This window comes from Haemorhous mexicanus, chromosome 1 (assembly GCF_027477595.1).
Source record: "Haemorhous mexicanus isolate bHaeMex1 chromosome 1, bHaeMex1.pri, whole genome shotgun sequence".
Classification (NCBI taxonomy): Eukaryota; Metazoa; Chordata; class Aves; order Passeriformes; family Fringillidae; genus Haemorhous; species Haemorhous mexicanus.
Genome location: NC_082341.1, coordinates 55,291,142 through 55,306,494, shown reverse-complemented (window position 1 = coordinate 55,306,494; position 15,353 = coordinate 55,291,142). Strand labels below are relative to the sequence as shown.

Below are 15,353 nucleotides of genomic sequence, written 5' to 3'. Positions count from 1 at the left end.
ACCTCACCGTGATAAAATTGATGAGTTTGTAGCATTACAGGCAGCTGTGTCTCACACTTTGTTTTAAGGAGACCCCGCTAGTGGTGCAGGACACAGGAGAACATCGGAAGGAAGCTTTCAGCAGTAAGCAGCGGAGAAATTCAAAGGCAGCAATAGCTACCAAACTCAGCAATGTGTGAGCAATATCTTCAAATGTATTTCCAGTGCTGTGGCATGTCCTTATAAGTTCTTGAAAACAGTGGAATTTATGCACTGAATCAAGTACTTCTACCGAGTTGAAGCTGAGGGCTGCAAATACACCGCCAGCATCTGTCCATGTACTATACACTTACATCAGTCTCTGCAAGGATGTCATTGGCTCAGGAATTCACAGTTGCATTTGGATGTCTGTAAGAAAACTGCCTGGCATACTCTGTGTAAGTTTGCATCTTAGCCAGAATTTTTAAGAAGGCAATAAGTAATTTCCTTAGCAGAATAGGAAGTTAGATTTTGTCGATTTGTTTTGGTGAGAGGAGTTTCTCCTTGCTGAGGGTAAGAGTTTTTATCCTCACAATTTAAATGAATTAATGAAAACATAGTCAGAGCGGCTATCCTGTCTTTGACACTGAGTTTTCCCCCTGGTTTTCTAGATAGGTGAAGCATCTTGCACAAACAACCGTGAGACAGATAGGTTCAGATTCAGTTCTAGCCTGACTAGTCTCACTCAATTTTTTACTTACCTACAGTTTCAATAATTGTGGCAGAATGTGCCATTAATATTCTGATGGGGCCTTTAATGAAATAGTTACTGGGTGGGATATGAAAAGTCAATGTGAAGCTGGCTACAGCCTCAGTTACTGCTTTGTAAACTTATTATCTATTTCCATATAAATACATGTCAACCAATTACATTTTATGCCGTTTCAAGTGAATTCCAAGTGAAGCCCTGGATGATGGGTTCTTTGGCAGCTTTCTGATCTCAGAGTCTTTCCAAATAAATATTCAGTGCTTTTCAAAGTGGAGTGGTCTTGGGCCCCCAAGCACATAGAATTTTCCAGCTACTTTTGTGCTGAAGGCTGACCCAACATGGCAGGATTTGATTTCAATCTGTAAAATTGACTCCACCAGTTCTGTAGTTCTGTACATTATTCTCCCTGTCTCACATTTAGCATGTTAGTCTGCTGACAGTAGAGTACACAGCACTTAGCAGCTGGTTTGTGGAACCATCAGTCAGGAAATTGTATGATAAATAGGAGGTAGCCAGGTTTAGTGGCACTTAATTCTGCTTCAGCAGTTTTAGCCTGACTTTGGAAAAGTCATCATGTGGTTTTTCTTAAGGGTTGCAACAAGAGATGGCTGCAGTGTGGTAACTTATTACACATACACTTGAGTTACAATGTTCCCCAGCTGTATTGCTCATGTGTAAATAATAAACTGTGAGATGGATAATTATGTTGGGGTTTGATATGCAGCTCTGCTCCGGACGGCTGAGGGCTGACAGAGACAGCTCCCTGTGCCATGATGGAGTACGGCTGTTTCCCAGATGGAAACTACAAACAAGATGCAACCAAGATATACAAAGGCGCTTAATGTGAGGGGACTCAAAAAGATGTTCTTGGAGATTTATAGCCCATGCATAAATGAAACTTGTTGATGATTTGCACTGCATAAGCCCCACAGAGAAAAATACCTTTTTTTTTTGGGCTGTTTAAAACTAAGTTTCCATTTCTCAGCAGAAAGTAAATGAGACGTCGAGGAGGGTCAAATGGTGTTTCACTGCATAATTACTAGGACTGCTTTGAATGGGTAGGTGCTCAGGCTGGGTCACGGTGGGACAGTGAGGAGGCTTGGCATCCTGAGTGGCATTTCATGTTTTGGCCAGGTGAACCACATCCTGTCTGACATGAATATGGGTAGCAAAATCTCTGTTGTTTTACCTGTGCTCTCCAGACTCACTCTTTGAAGGAGACACATAGGGCAGAGAAGGATTTGTCTGTGCATTTATGAGGATGTAAGTGACTTCCTTTTTTGCTGAAAAAATGGTGGCAGACTTTGTACTGTAAAATGCTAGACATCTGCTTTCAAAGCTCCTCCCTTTGGCTTATGCTGCTGTAGTCAAATACCAGTTTAGCAGGGAAGAGGGCAGGCAGGGAGATGTGCTAAAACACACTTCCCATGTTCCTTTTCCCCTTCGCCTTGGTGTCTGCTCGGGAATGTGTTCAGGAGGTGGCAGCAAGCATCCTCCACTCAGACAATGAATGACAGTGTGTTCCCAATCATCTATGATCCATTTTTTTACCTCCATTGGAGACCATGAGTGATTGGCATAGGGAGTGAAGCTCATAACAGATTGCATGCCAAGGTCCTGTTGGTGCAGCAGAGCCAGAATTAAGAATACTGTGAGTCTGAGCTCCCAGCTTACATCATAAGCCACAATTATTTTTCATTTATGGTGCCTAAGTCAGTAAATGGCTGAAATGTGCTGTGGCTAGTCACATGCTGATGTCCTTTCACAAAATCAAGCTGTGTAACTGGACAGTCTGTGTCAGATGTTTCCAGGCTTTCTTGAAATACTGGGAATATTTTCTCAGAAATAATTTCCCCTTCATCCCCTGCGTGAATTCCCTCAGGGCAATGAGGTTTGTTCCTCTCATTCTTTCCGCACTTCAAAAAGCAATAATAAAGCAACCCAACTTTTTAAATCATGATGAGGAACAATCCCTTCTTTTTTTTTTTTTAACCATCTCTAGTTGAGACCAGGGAATTGCTTTCACAAACAACATCATCTAATTGGAGGTTTACATTTTGATGAATAGGAAAGGCAGGAAATATAAAGGAAAGATACTTTCAAGAGCTGGTGAGCAAAACTGGAGTAAAACTAGTTTTACTGCCAGTTCACAACTGAAGTTTCCTTTTTTTCCAGAAGCATTTTAGTAAATCCGTGACATGACCTAATGTCTGTACTTCTCAGCCTTTGGTGTCAGATAAACACATGACATCACCCAAAGTGGCAATTGGGTAATGGTTGTGCAGGATCAGTTTGTTTTATGCCGCTGGAGGTGCCTAAATTTTTGTTGGTATTGTGAGTGTTTGGGAGGCAGTGGTGAGCAGTGTGTAACATTTTGAGGCACACAGATTGCAGCAGTGTTCTGGTGAGGAGAGCAGCGGTCTGTGTGAACTGTGTTCCTCGAAGCTGGGGGGCAATCTGGCTGCAGAAGCCGTGGGGAGGGTGGGCCGGTTCCTGACTCCTCAGGGGAGAGCCCATGGGGTGTCACGGGCGCATTCCCCCTTTTGTCAGCCTATCTCCGAGGCTCTCTGGAAGCAGTGGGAAACAGGAGTTCTGACAGCTGCAAAATCCTGTGAAAGCCATGGAGGACATAGAGCAGGGGAGCTTACTGCAGCCATGAGTGCCTGGGTCTCCAGTCGTGGGGACAAAGAAAGTTCCCTTCCTTTTTAAGAGCTGGGTATGAAATGAGTCCATCTGTCCTCACACACATTCCTCCAGGTTGAGCCATTGGTGTGGTGCAGTTAAACATCTCAAAATGGCCCTTCCCGGTCACATTTGCCTTTGAACATCGTCTGATTTACTCCAGTTTTACTTACATTTCTCAGCATGTCACTTCAGTTTGGCTTTCTGTTTTAGGACTGTGTGTACATGTCTGAGGATATATGTTTTTATTGCATTGTATTCTCTGCTTAGGCTTTTTTTCCTGGGATGAATTTTTTTCTTGTTTTAATACAAAATAAATAAATCAGGAATGCTTATGAAAGCTGTGATGGTCCTTTTGATCTGGTGCTTCACATATGGACACATAATTATTTATTAACGACTTTTTTAATGCCCTTTTCCATTTAAGCTATAAAAAGAGAATATTAAAATTAGTAAATACATATTCATGCAAACTCGTGGGCCAAATTCTTCTCTCAGACAGACCTGACTGATGGCAGCATGGAAGGAGATTGTGACTCCTAAGTCATAGCACTCTTAACACGTGCTTTTCAGTATCTGTTCTGTCTTTATGAATGTTGTTTTTAAAGAATCCTTGGAGATACTCAGATCTGGGAACCTCACTTTTTTTTTTTTCAGATCCTCCTCACCTTTTTCCAGCGTTCCACCCTCCTGTGCCAATTGATGCGAGACATCATGAGGGACGCTACCATTACGAACCATCTCCCATTCCTCCTCTGCATGTGTGAGTATTCAGTGTTCCCCCTTGCTTCCTGAAAGAATGGACAAATACATGAACCTTTGCAATGTTTGAAATCACGTACCTGAAGCACTTTTCCAGTCTTTCCAAAGTCCAAGATTTACTTTTGGAAAGCATTGAGGTTATCTGTTCATAAAGCAGAACCCATCCTGGTACTTGAGGAATTCCTATTTTAATAGGTAGCTGGCAAGGGTTACCTATGTCTTTTGCTGACATTTATTCTCTATTATGTCATTCTATAAAGGCTAAATTAAAAAGTGCTGAGCCCTGTGAAATACAGCCAGATAAACATGTTTCTAATCTGTATAAAACTTGGTGTTCTTCTTGGCTAAAATTTCCTTTCATGCCAAAGGTTTGTTTACAAAGCAACCATTAGGTTGGTTTTCTTCCCTAGTGACTGCTATGAAACATAATGAAATTTTTGGTAAATTTTCTTAGTCCCTGTTGTGTGCACATATAGGCAATCAGTTGATTGATGGGAATGTCACCCAAACAAAATGGCAAATGTGATAGAGCACATGGTTTACACAAAGATAAAAGAAATGAATACCAGTGATAACATGCTTAGAAAAGGGTGGTAGTGGTGAAATCCTGTAGAAATAAATTTTATCTTATTCCATATGGGGAGACTGGTATCATCATTGCAGAATAAACCAGTAGATGTGTCCAGAAAACTGCTAAATACCATTTAAAATGGAGCCGAAAAGCAGGGCTTGGTACCTCACTAAAAGTCTTGATGTATACATTTAATCATATCTACTAATCACCTCTCACACTGAGGAAATACAAGAAGAAAAGCACAAGTAATACTTTGAAGAATAATGCTAGTTGTTTAGATGGCAGATTGCTTTTCTATGGCTATTAGTTACAGCTGTGTAATTACATATATGCAGAAGAAAAATGAAGTTGTTTTAAAACAAGTCCTCCTCTGTGAGCAGAATTAATTGATATTAACAATCCTAACTACATGCCCAAGTACACACACAATATTTTACTAACAGGTTTTTTTGGGTCAGCCTTCTATTACTGAATTGTAATTTCAGAGCAAATTTGCCTGGAGGTAAGTAATAAATCTGTGTTGCAGTCTTCTTGGGCATTAGAGGAAAAGTGGGTATTTGTAGAAAGAGAGCACAGAAATTTGTGATTTATTCCTCAGGGTTCCTCAGATGCATCACCATTTACGCCACAATCTACCACATAATAAACTACACTCAAATACATGCTTAAATTTGCTGCTAAATACTGTTGTAAGCTGAAGGTGGCGGGCTCAGACAGTCATTATAGGGTCATCCTAGATTTTGCATTGCAGTCAATATTCTACATGGATGGATGTTTTTGGGAGCTGGGGGAGATGATCATGCTCATTCTGAAGCTAGTGGGGAATTCGCCCTTCTCTTTGTATTGGGCAGATGAAGTAGGGAGTTTTAACCTGCATCAGCAGAGGACCATCATCCAAGATCCAAGTACTGCCTACCAGCTTGGAAGAGGCTTCTGGAAGTCTGTGCCATGTGGGACTCTTCCTGCATTTGCTGAGCTGAGCCCTCCCTGGAGCCTCAGTCCCATGAACCCAGTCCACAGCACCCCAAGCCTGCAGCAGGGCTTTTGGGTGGGTAGACAGTGTTACCTGCTTTGGGTGGCAGTGAGAAATCAGGACTAGCAGTCTACACTGCTCTCAGTGCCAAGACTTCTCTAAGAGCCCGAAAAGATGTTGGAACTGCCTCTTTCATACCTTGTTTGGCATTCAGAGGTAGTCCCCTCAGACCCCATAATCATGCTCCTTCTATGGAAAGGTGTCCTGCTGTGTGCTGTGCACCCCTGCTCTGTGATTAAGTGGCGATTCAGATGGGCCCTGCAGAGGCAAGGAGGTCTTAGGCAGATGACATGACTGCAGGCACCTGCTTCAGAAATATACTCTGATATCAGCCCAAGGTTTAAAGTCATATTGTCTTTATACTGGCCATTTCTCCCCATTAACTTCTGTTGATTCTTTTGTTCATTTGGTTTATGTCACCATTGGAATGATGAGCTGTAGTGGACATTAAGAGCTGTTGTGGTTGGTGTAATTAAATATAAATAGGTAATTAAGCAACTTCAAAAAAAGTAATTTAGACTTCAACATTTTGAAGATGTTATGGTTTGTCATGCTTTTGCAGTTTTCAGGAAAACATATTAATGTATATATACATGTGAGATAGGCACCCAGTGGTTTTCTTGCAAGTTTTACAGAGCCAGGTGTTAGTAGCACTAACACCTGTCTAATGTATGATTTTAGTTATCCAAGCTCCTTGAAATATGTTCCAGAACCTTTCAAGCCTTAGTGGAATTAGTTTAGGTATAATACAAATGCAGAAAAAATGTGAGGAGGGCCTCGTCTGCATAGTACCTACAGTATCTGCACATAATTTTGAACATTGGCCACGTGTGAAAAAGAAAAAAAGAAAGCAGGAATTTTAAAGATGTTACAGGGCTCTTATGTACTTGCAGTTCTAAAAAGGTATATGTAGGTATGTATGTATACACACACACACACACACACACACACACATACATATATATGTGATTCTTATAGTTTAATTGCTGATGGTCAGAACTGTTGCATCCCGAATTTCAGCCTGGAGCTGAATTTTATAATTTGAGTTATAAACCCTTAAAATAAGGGTTTATGTTTATGATGGAATTGCTGACAGATGCTTATGTATAGTAGGACTAGCAGGCATTGCTGTAATTATGCTATCGTATCCTATCATTAAAGATTTCAATTGAAAGAGGTTTATAAATTGCTCTTCCTCTTAGATAAACCACCCTACATTAAGGCATCAACGATATGGTGCAGAATTAAATTAAAATCTCATAAAATGAAATATGTTCTGTATTAGCTGTTTGACACTTAATTTGCCTCTGAATGAGTAGAGGAAATCACAAATTAACCTGCCTTTGTTTTTCCAGCCATGGCTTATTACGTGTTAGAACAACTGCAATTACAGCCCAATAATAACCCCCAACCCTTATGAATATGTACTGAAATGTGTCACTTTGTGTTATTAAAACCTGTTAGGACTGTGTAGTTATCTTGGAATTTCTACAGTACATCTCTGGTTTATACTTCAGGAAGATGTATGAAACTTGAGTTGTTCTTTAGCAGCAATGAATGAATGGCAGATTTGAGGCTGGGGCTTGTGTTTTCCTTTTATTATTGTCTTTTTTCAAATTCAGTTTAAAAAAATCCAGTAAGTAAACTGTAGTTCAGTTTTGATGCTTTACATTGAACAAGGAGGTTAAATTATGTGATAAACACCATATGATTAAAACCAAAAGAAGCATGGCTTTAGTAATCACATTCCTTGCTTTGTTTTTCTTTGTTGTTTTTGTCCAGCATTTTCCTAATTTCCAAAACTGATTTCTAAAGAATGGTATTAAAGGAGGAGCTGAAGCTTATCTCTGTTTTGGTCCTTGACATCTGCTAGGTCATCCATTAGAGTGTGATGGCTTCTCTTGTTGGTGCGTTGTGATTCAAAATCATGCCACTAATGAGGGTGTTTATTTGAAATTAACACCATGAGTATGCTAATTTTCTTCAAGATCCAAATCACAAATTTATATTGGCTAACTCTTCCAGTTGCTTGATGTCTTTGTTTGGAATGAGTGTTATTAGCAGTGAACAGAAGAAGAAGAAGAAGTCTTGTCTATTTTTATGACAGTGCAAGTGAAAATAACTTCATAGTCCCATATAGTCCCATAGTTTTAAAATCTATCTTAGCTAGGACGAGGGTTTTTATTTGTTAATTAAAAAAAAAAAAGCTTCTAAGGCAGAGGCAAAATTCTACTGATGGATTTAAATTCAGCAATTTAGGAAGCTACTGTTCTTGGCCATTCATTCATTCATTCATTCCCACGCTTCAACCAAGTTGCATCAGTAGGTTTTTCCCAGTATGCTTCATTTCAAGGTTGAGTTGGACAGCCTTTAACGGTGACCTATCCTGATACCTCCAGGCACTGTTACTGTGGCTGTGAGAGAGCACATTCCTGCAGAGAGGAGGCAGGAGACAACAGTCAGGTGGCAATATCAGGAATGGCTCTGGGGCAGTGGCTTGTGTGCATCTTGGAGCGGTAAATGCATGTCTTGCAGGAGGCTAGTGGAAAGCTTAAGTTTCAGGGCCAAATGCATTACAAGATGCATCGTGCATGTCTGAAAATATTCATCTCTTTAGTCTCCAGCTCTTTCTGCCATCACTTTTTGCCTTAGCTCTGGACTACACGTGAGGAAGAGTGAGCAGGTAAATCTAAGGGAAGGTGCTACCTATATGCTTTCAGTCGGGGGAGAATGCCTTTGCCAGGAGGAAGTTGCATGGTACAGCTGGTGTATTTTAGCTCTCTAGGTTCGACAGTATTCCAAGCTCCTTTTTTTTTCCCCTAACTGTTGATTGAGACTAGCAAGTTTGGCACTCTTATGCCCTGAAATGATGCACGTGCAGATAACCGTGTTTGTGCCTAACATGAGTGCCTTGAACAGGTATTTTGAACTTTCTCAATGCTCTGGTACTAAACCAAAGCATGTGTTTTGCTTGCAGTCAGCTCCAAATTGATAGAAAGGGAGTCTGATTTTTAGATATGTTATTTCATACGTAGTTTATACACACATCAGTTACACAAGGGTGGAAAGGAAAGCAAAGTCAGGCCCAGACACTCAGTTTACATCATTGTCTGATTTTGGACCATGCAGCAAAATAGGGGATACCCAAATGTGAGAAGATTAAAGCATATCCTTGATTATGAGAGAAACTGCTGGTCACACATTTGATAGGATGTTTATGTTTTCTCAGCCTTGTTCCTGACATTATGATTTTTCTTTTCATTTTCATTTCTAAGCTCTAATTTATTTATTAAAATCTGAGCGTTTAAACATCTTAAATCTTTTACCTGCTTCTTTACCTCAGTGTACCTCTGAGCTGTAGACTTGGCAAGGAGTTTCTTAGTTTGTCAGAGCATTCATTGATCCTTTCACAGTGGGAAGGAGGGCCCCACCCAGCATGAAAAACATCACTCATTGAATTGGCTTTAATTACTTTAAGACTTGGAATGGGTTTTATGGTTTAGCCAGGAGCTGTCAAAGAAGAAAGACTGGGAAGCTCTTGGGACATGAAAAGATGACTGTAGTTACAGCTTCCCAAAATCATCTGTGAAAGTATTTTCTTTAAACAGGAAGAAATCTTGTATTAAATGTGAAATACCCCAAGAAACCTGTCTCTGGAAGAGAAGTGCAGCGTGCAGAATAAGCAGCTGCTCATAGCCTGGAGGATTTTTGTAGCAAGTCTCTGAGAAGGAATCAGCATGGTCTGGTGACTCGTTAAGGTTATACAGAATTTGTTATGTGCCACAGATATGCATGTTGTAGGCTCTGCAAGCAGCGTGTATCCCTCTTTCCTTAGTGATTATTCAGGGAAGTAAAATACCAGGGCCAGATGCCCACACATAAACTTCAGCAGATAGTTTTCTTTCGGTGCCAGACCTTTTACCAAGTTTGGGATTAGGAAGCTTCTGTCTAGGCTAAAACTGTGGCATCTCACTCAGTGTATAGTTTTGCATCATTTAAAGTAGTGAATCAGTGTTTTTTTCAGCTGCTCATTCTTATATAGTGGTATTTACCTTAAGATTTGCAGATTGTAAATTCTCCTTCATTAGCTTTGTAATGCTTGCAGAGTGGCTTCAGAAACAGTGTTTTTAAAAACTATCTGAAAGTGCAAAAAGTTTGGAAAGCAAATTAGTAGTGGCATATATTGAATTGCAGAAAAACAGGATAATTGTTTCTTTTAAATTTTTGATTCTGAGCTACCTTTTAAAGGATAAAAATAGTTAAATATTTGTGATGTAGCTGTTTTATGTAAGTTGTTACATTCATTTGTTTAGGTAAACTGCCGTCTGAAGTTACTGCACAGTCATTTCAATTCTTCTATATTTCTCACTGATTTGCTCTCTCTCTTCTAAGAAAAAGCAGTATTTAGGAAAAATGATCTTATTTAATTTCTGCTGAAAAATAAATTTTAGATCAAATAAGGATTCGCTGCTAAAATCCATACCCGTTTTAAGCCAGCACGTTTACATGAAAGTCAACAGAATTGCCTCTAAGCGCACCAGATTACATTTGGTTCACATCATTCATCTGTTTCTGTTGTGGATAATACTTTGTGACATAATCATTTTCTCTGGAGTAGCTAATTGTAATGCCAAGGAACGACAGATTTATAAAGGAGAAACAATAGCAGCAGATAAATATTGCGTTAACAGAGGCTCTTTGTTCTTTTTATACAGCCAGCTTGATTTCAGGCTGTCTGGGGAAGTTGCAGCAATTGAAATTAGGGGAAAATTTTGGTGAAATTTTTAATGTAGAAGGAAGAACTTGTAAAATGTAATGGTTTGGTTTGTTGAAAATCCTTGGTAGAAAGTTCCCCCAAATCTTTGGTTCATGTTTTTGGGTTTTTTTTAATGTTGAGAAAAGCACTCGAGTGGCAGCAGCCCCCAGCCCTAATGGCCCTAATGAGCAAGACGTGCCACCAGTGGCTGGCAGCTGGCTGACCACCTCTCTTCAGCACTCTGCAGTAGCAACAACACGCAGGGCATCCTGCCGTGTGATGCAGGGGGAGGAAAAATTGGGAAAAGCCCTCGGGAGCAGTCCCCCGATGGTATAAAGGGCATCGGTCGCCTCCTCTCCACCTGACACATGGAGAGGCACAGGTTTGTCTGCTGGAGCCCAGTCCAGCAAAAGGGATTCTTTAGGAGGTTTTTATGAATTGTTCTGTCACAGAGGAGCAGTTCCAAGGTTTATGGGCAGTGAGGTGTCTATCAGTACTCGTCAGCACTGCCACTTAGCTGATTTACCCCGTCTTGGCAGTTAACAGTCCTTAGATGAATTCTTGGCTGCCAGTGAGAAGTGGTTCCCTAAGGCGGGCTTTCAAACCAGCATGAATTAAGGGATGATGGAAGCAAAAAGAATGGCCAGCAAAGTTATGCCTCAGGTCACTGTTCTATGTAACATTTTTCTGTAAACTGCGGAATAACTAGACATGATTTCAAGTTGTTTGGGTGCTTGCTGTGAGCAGATGTGCATACAAGTGTGCGAATTTGTGCATGTGTATGTGTGCATGCATCCTCTTTACATAATAGGGTGAATATCTTTGCTTACATTTGTCATGAACTGAGTAATTTTAGATCTCTGGAGTTAAAAGTAATGCAAGGAACTACTCAGAGCCTGAGAAAGATGGAAGATTAGAGGAAAAATGTTAACAAAATGCTTAGAAAAAAATGTTCAATGGCAAAACCTTTAAGAACATGTAGATCGTTACCTTAATTTAACATTTTAACAAAAATATATATAATGGCTGCAATGCTTGAGTTCTGCTGCTTGAAATTTCTATTATCTCATTCTGTTATCAGCTGCAAAGAATGCAAGCTCTAAATATAGTGCACATTCAAAGGCTCTGAGCCTGTGGTTTCTTGGACAAAATTCCTGTGTTCTTTGTGCTGTAGTCAGCAGTATTAGTTGAGTGAGCAGATATTGACTGTGGTATTCACGTGCAGTGAACCAGAAGCAAGCCAACTCTATAGAGGCTGCTGTCAAACTTGTTGCAGTAGTCTGTGAGGTACTGGACTGTGACAGACTCCTTTTTTTTCAGCACAATTCTTCCACTCATGTTAAATCTTGCTTCAAAGAGAGCTGAAATGTTACAGTCTTAGTGGGGATTTTCTTTTTTTTTTTTCTTTTTTTCTTTTTTAAAGTGTACCTGTGAGATTCCTGTGTTGTGAATTGGAAGTTCCCTAAAGTTAGAGTAGGTATAAACTCCAAGAAATGTGAGTGATGAGTAGCATGTGTTTTAGGAACACAGAGCATCTTCATCACACTCTCACACTATCTTTCCCTGACTTAGACTCCATCCTCCCCCAACAAAGACATCAAGTCCCAGAATCTGGGAGTATGGATTGAATGTAGTTGGCACTTTTTCCTTCCAAAGGATGAAAAAACAGAAGTTAAATTAACACCTTGTTTTTGGCACCACCTATTCATCCTACTGTGTTTCTTAAATATATATGTGTGTGTGTGTGTGTGTGTGTGTGTGTGTGTGTATAAGTCTATATTTGTTTACATATCTGTAACAAAACATAGGCTGTTGTAGCTGTGCTTCTGAGGTGTAGGAGACTAACTAGCCGTTCCTTGCATATTCTGTGTTGTGTGATGCTAGAAAAAATCCCTAATGATACCTTAATTTCACTGAAAGTGTTGTGTTTTGTCTTCAATGGGTTTTTCATCACTGTGCCTCAGGCCGGGCTGAACTATCATTGATGGCTGATGTTATTGATTCATAGAGGAAACAATTTAAAGAAAAATGTTATTTTGTTTGATGGTTACTTTTAGGATGCATGACCAAGAAATGGCTTGGGACTTTATTTCAGAGTAATGTTGACATTGAAGTTGGGCCCTATGGAGTTGCCACTGAAGAGCAGGTGGTTAATCCCTTCCAGCACCAAATGTGTAGGTCTGAATTTACAATAAATTACGACTGCATTTATGGTCAGCTTTGTAGGTGCATTGGCAATTTTGTGGAGGCTCTGCAGAGGTTAGACACAGAGGCAAACATCCTGCAGCCCATGAGTCATGGGGTACAAAGCTCCTGAAGGAATAAACTAACCTATCATCTTCTTGAAAGCATTATTTATGAGGTGTTGTGACCATTGGTGTTAAGGATCAACAGAAAATTAGGGAGTATTTCACATAAGGGAGAATTTCTAAACATATCAGATTTAAGTGGCTATCTCTTTAAAGATACACATCTTTCAGTCCTGTATCTCCTGTTGAAATTCAGCCTAGATTTATCATGCCTTTTCCAGTGGCCCGTGGAAGAAAAGATTGATAGTCTAGTCCAGTTTATAGAGGCCACCAACGCAAATAGCCCCATTTAACAACTCTGTAGACAGATTTGGCAGAGAGATCAGTAGCTGAATGACCAGGGGCAATCAGGTGTTCTCTGCTTTACCCTGGAAGATCACTATCAGCGTATATCATCAAGACAGTATCAAGAAAGCTTGTGTAGCCTGCCTCTGTCTTCCTTTGCCTTGCTTGTTCCTTGGACCTCAGACTTCCATCCTGACACCTCTTCTAGGAACTGTGTTTCTACTCCTGTGATTAGATTAAATTGCGGAGATGCTGAGGGAGCAAATGTGTAGCTTGTGTAGGTGTGTTCCAAGCTGGCCAGGTTGTTCCCCTTAGGGGTTTTATTTACACACCCAACTACCTACTCTGTTTAGAGAACTAATAATGCTTCCAGCATATAGATAATGCATTTACCTCAAAGATTTCAAAACCGAATTTACTAGTTTTCAAAAAAAAAAAAAACGCAGCCAGAGTATTACTTTCCTTTATGCTTGTTGTTTAAAGTTACAGCTTTGCCTGGGAAATGCTTTTTAACTCCAGTTTCTTACACAAATAGAACAAGAATAGCGGTGCGAGGAATTTCTCTCATTTCTTTTGATGGCTATAGTTTTCTAGCCATTATACATTTCCCATTTGTTAGGACTAACTTGCACTGTGGACTGCGTAGCAGCAAAATGTCTTTTAATACTTGCAAGATCAAAAAGATGGCCTGACAGATACAAGACTTCTCAGCCTGGCATGAGAACTGAGTGTTTTCCTGATCTTCTCTGGTTGCACTTCAGCCAGCTCCCGTACCTGGACCTTTGTTACTGGCAGCGAAAATACAAGAAGGGGCTGTTAACAGAATATCTTTCTTCCCCCTTTTACCTTAGCAGAATTCAACTTTGATGTAATCAGTCCTTCATATACCTGTGAATCCTACTGCTGTCATGATTGTTGGTGCTGATGTGTGACTTGCACACCTGCTGTTGGAGGTGGTGTTTGGAGGACAGGAGAAGCTTGGAAGTCGTGTTTTCATAAGGTCACCCCTTGACTCCAGTCCTGGCTACAGCATAAATATGTACTGTACAGCTGATATTGTCAGTCAGGTGCACTCTCAAAATGGCTTTTCTTTCCCACATCATGTATTTGTCTAGGGGAAAGGGGGGGAAGATGCGTATCAGAAAATAATCTGTGTGTTTTATATAGAAATGTATATATGTAGAATTTTATTCAGGAGTTTCTGTAGATTTGTATAATCTATTTTTTTTCCTGCTGCATGTAGTTTTAGATGAGAAATTCTAGCTGATACTCTATTCAGTAACAGTCACTAATCCCTGTGAATATCAATTTTGGGCTGTCTGTTGATGATAGTACAGAGGTTTGAAGCAAATCCAACCATACTTCAACAGAAATGATTAATGCTGAGCCTTCATGTCACTGTTTTGTCAGGACTGTAGCCCCGTAAAGTTAGAATTTGAGTCAAATGTTTCCTTCACAACCAAATATGCACAGCAAGTGCAATAGAGAAATATTCAGTTCCTGAATTTCTCTTTTGTTATTGCCAACTTGGTTTTGTTTTAAACAGTGAAGTTATTATTTTATTATATAAAAGAATCAAGAAAATATTTCTTTCTTCAGCAAATCGCAGTTTTGTAATATTGTGAACATGTCTTACAGTAGGCACTGGAAATGAAAGGATTTGTTTTGATTTGGTTTTGAATTTGGGAAAAGAGTGTTTCTTAGCATCACAGAACCAATGTTGAGGACAATGTTCACTTGAGGTAATGTGAAAAACTTTTCAGATGCTTTTCCAGAAGAAGGAACACCTGCCTTAATGGGAGGAAGGAGTTAAGGGAAGAAGAGAAGCTAAAATTAGCTGGAACAGTAGTGAGCATAGCATTCTTGAGTTTGAGGTAGGAAGGGTTTAGACAAATCATAAGTGAATGAATGAGATGAGGAGAAAGGCTCCAAAGTACTGAAAGTGATAAAAGCTTCATTCTCTAAAAATAAAAAACCTACTAAATTATGAGAGCAATAACACATTAATTAAAAATACTCTTTTTCAAGAAAACAAAGTGTTTGTGACTTTCATATATCAGTTGATTTCAAAATTTAATTTTACTGTCATGGGTCATACCCATAATGAGAAACTTCCCATGGATTGCACATGAGTTTTTTTGCGATTTAGGACAAGCCTCAAGCTCTTCCTTCTGGTCAGATAATCCCCCTGGTGGATGCAGTAATCTGGTCCTTGTGCTATGGGA

General features: G+C 39.8%; 1 protein-coding gene across 3 annotated transcripts in view; it reads left to right on the top strand.

Moving 5' to 3' along the window:
• Positions 1-15,353, top strand: part of GLI3 (GLI family zinc finger 3) — a 204,610-nt gene that overhangs the window by 107,701 nt on the left and 81,556 nt on the right. For all 3 annotated transcript variants that reach the window (XM_059849817.1, XM_059849833.1, XM_059849824.1), the window contains exon 4: positions 4,067-4,172. In XM_059849817.1, coding sequence (XP_059705800.1) covers positions 4,067-4,172 — 106 coding nt within the window. The remainder of the gene's footprint in view (positions 1-4,066; positions 4,173-15,353) is intronic.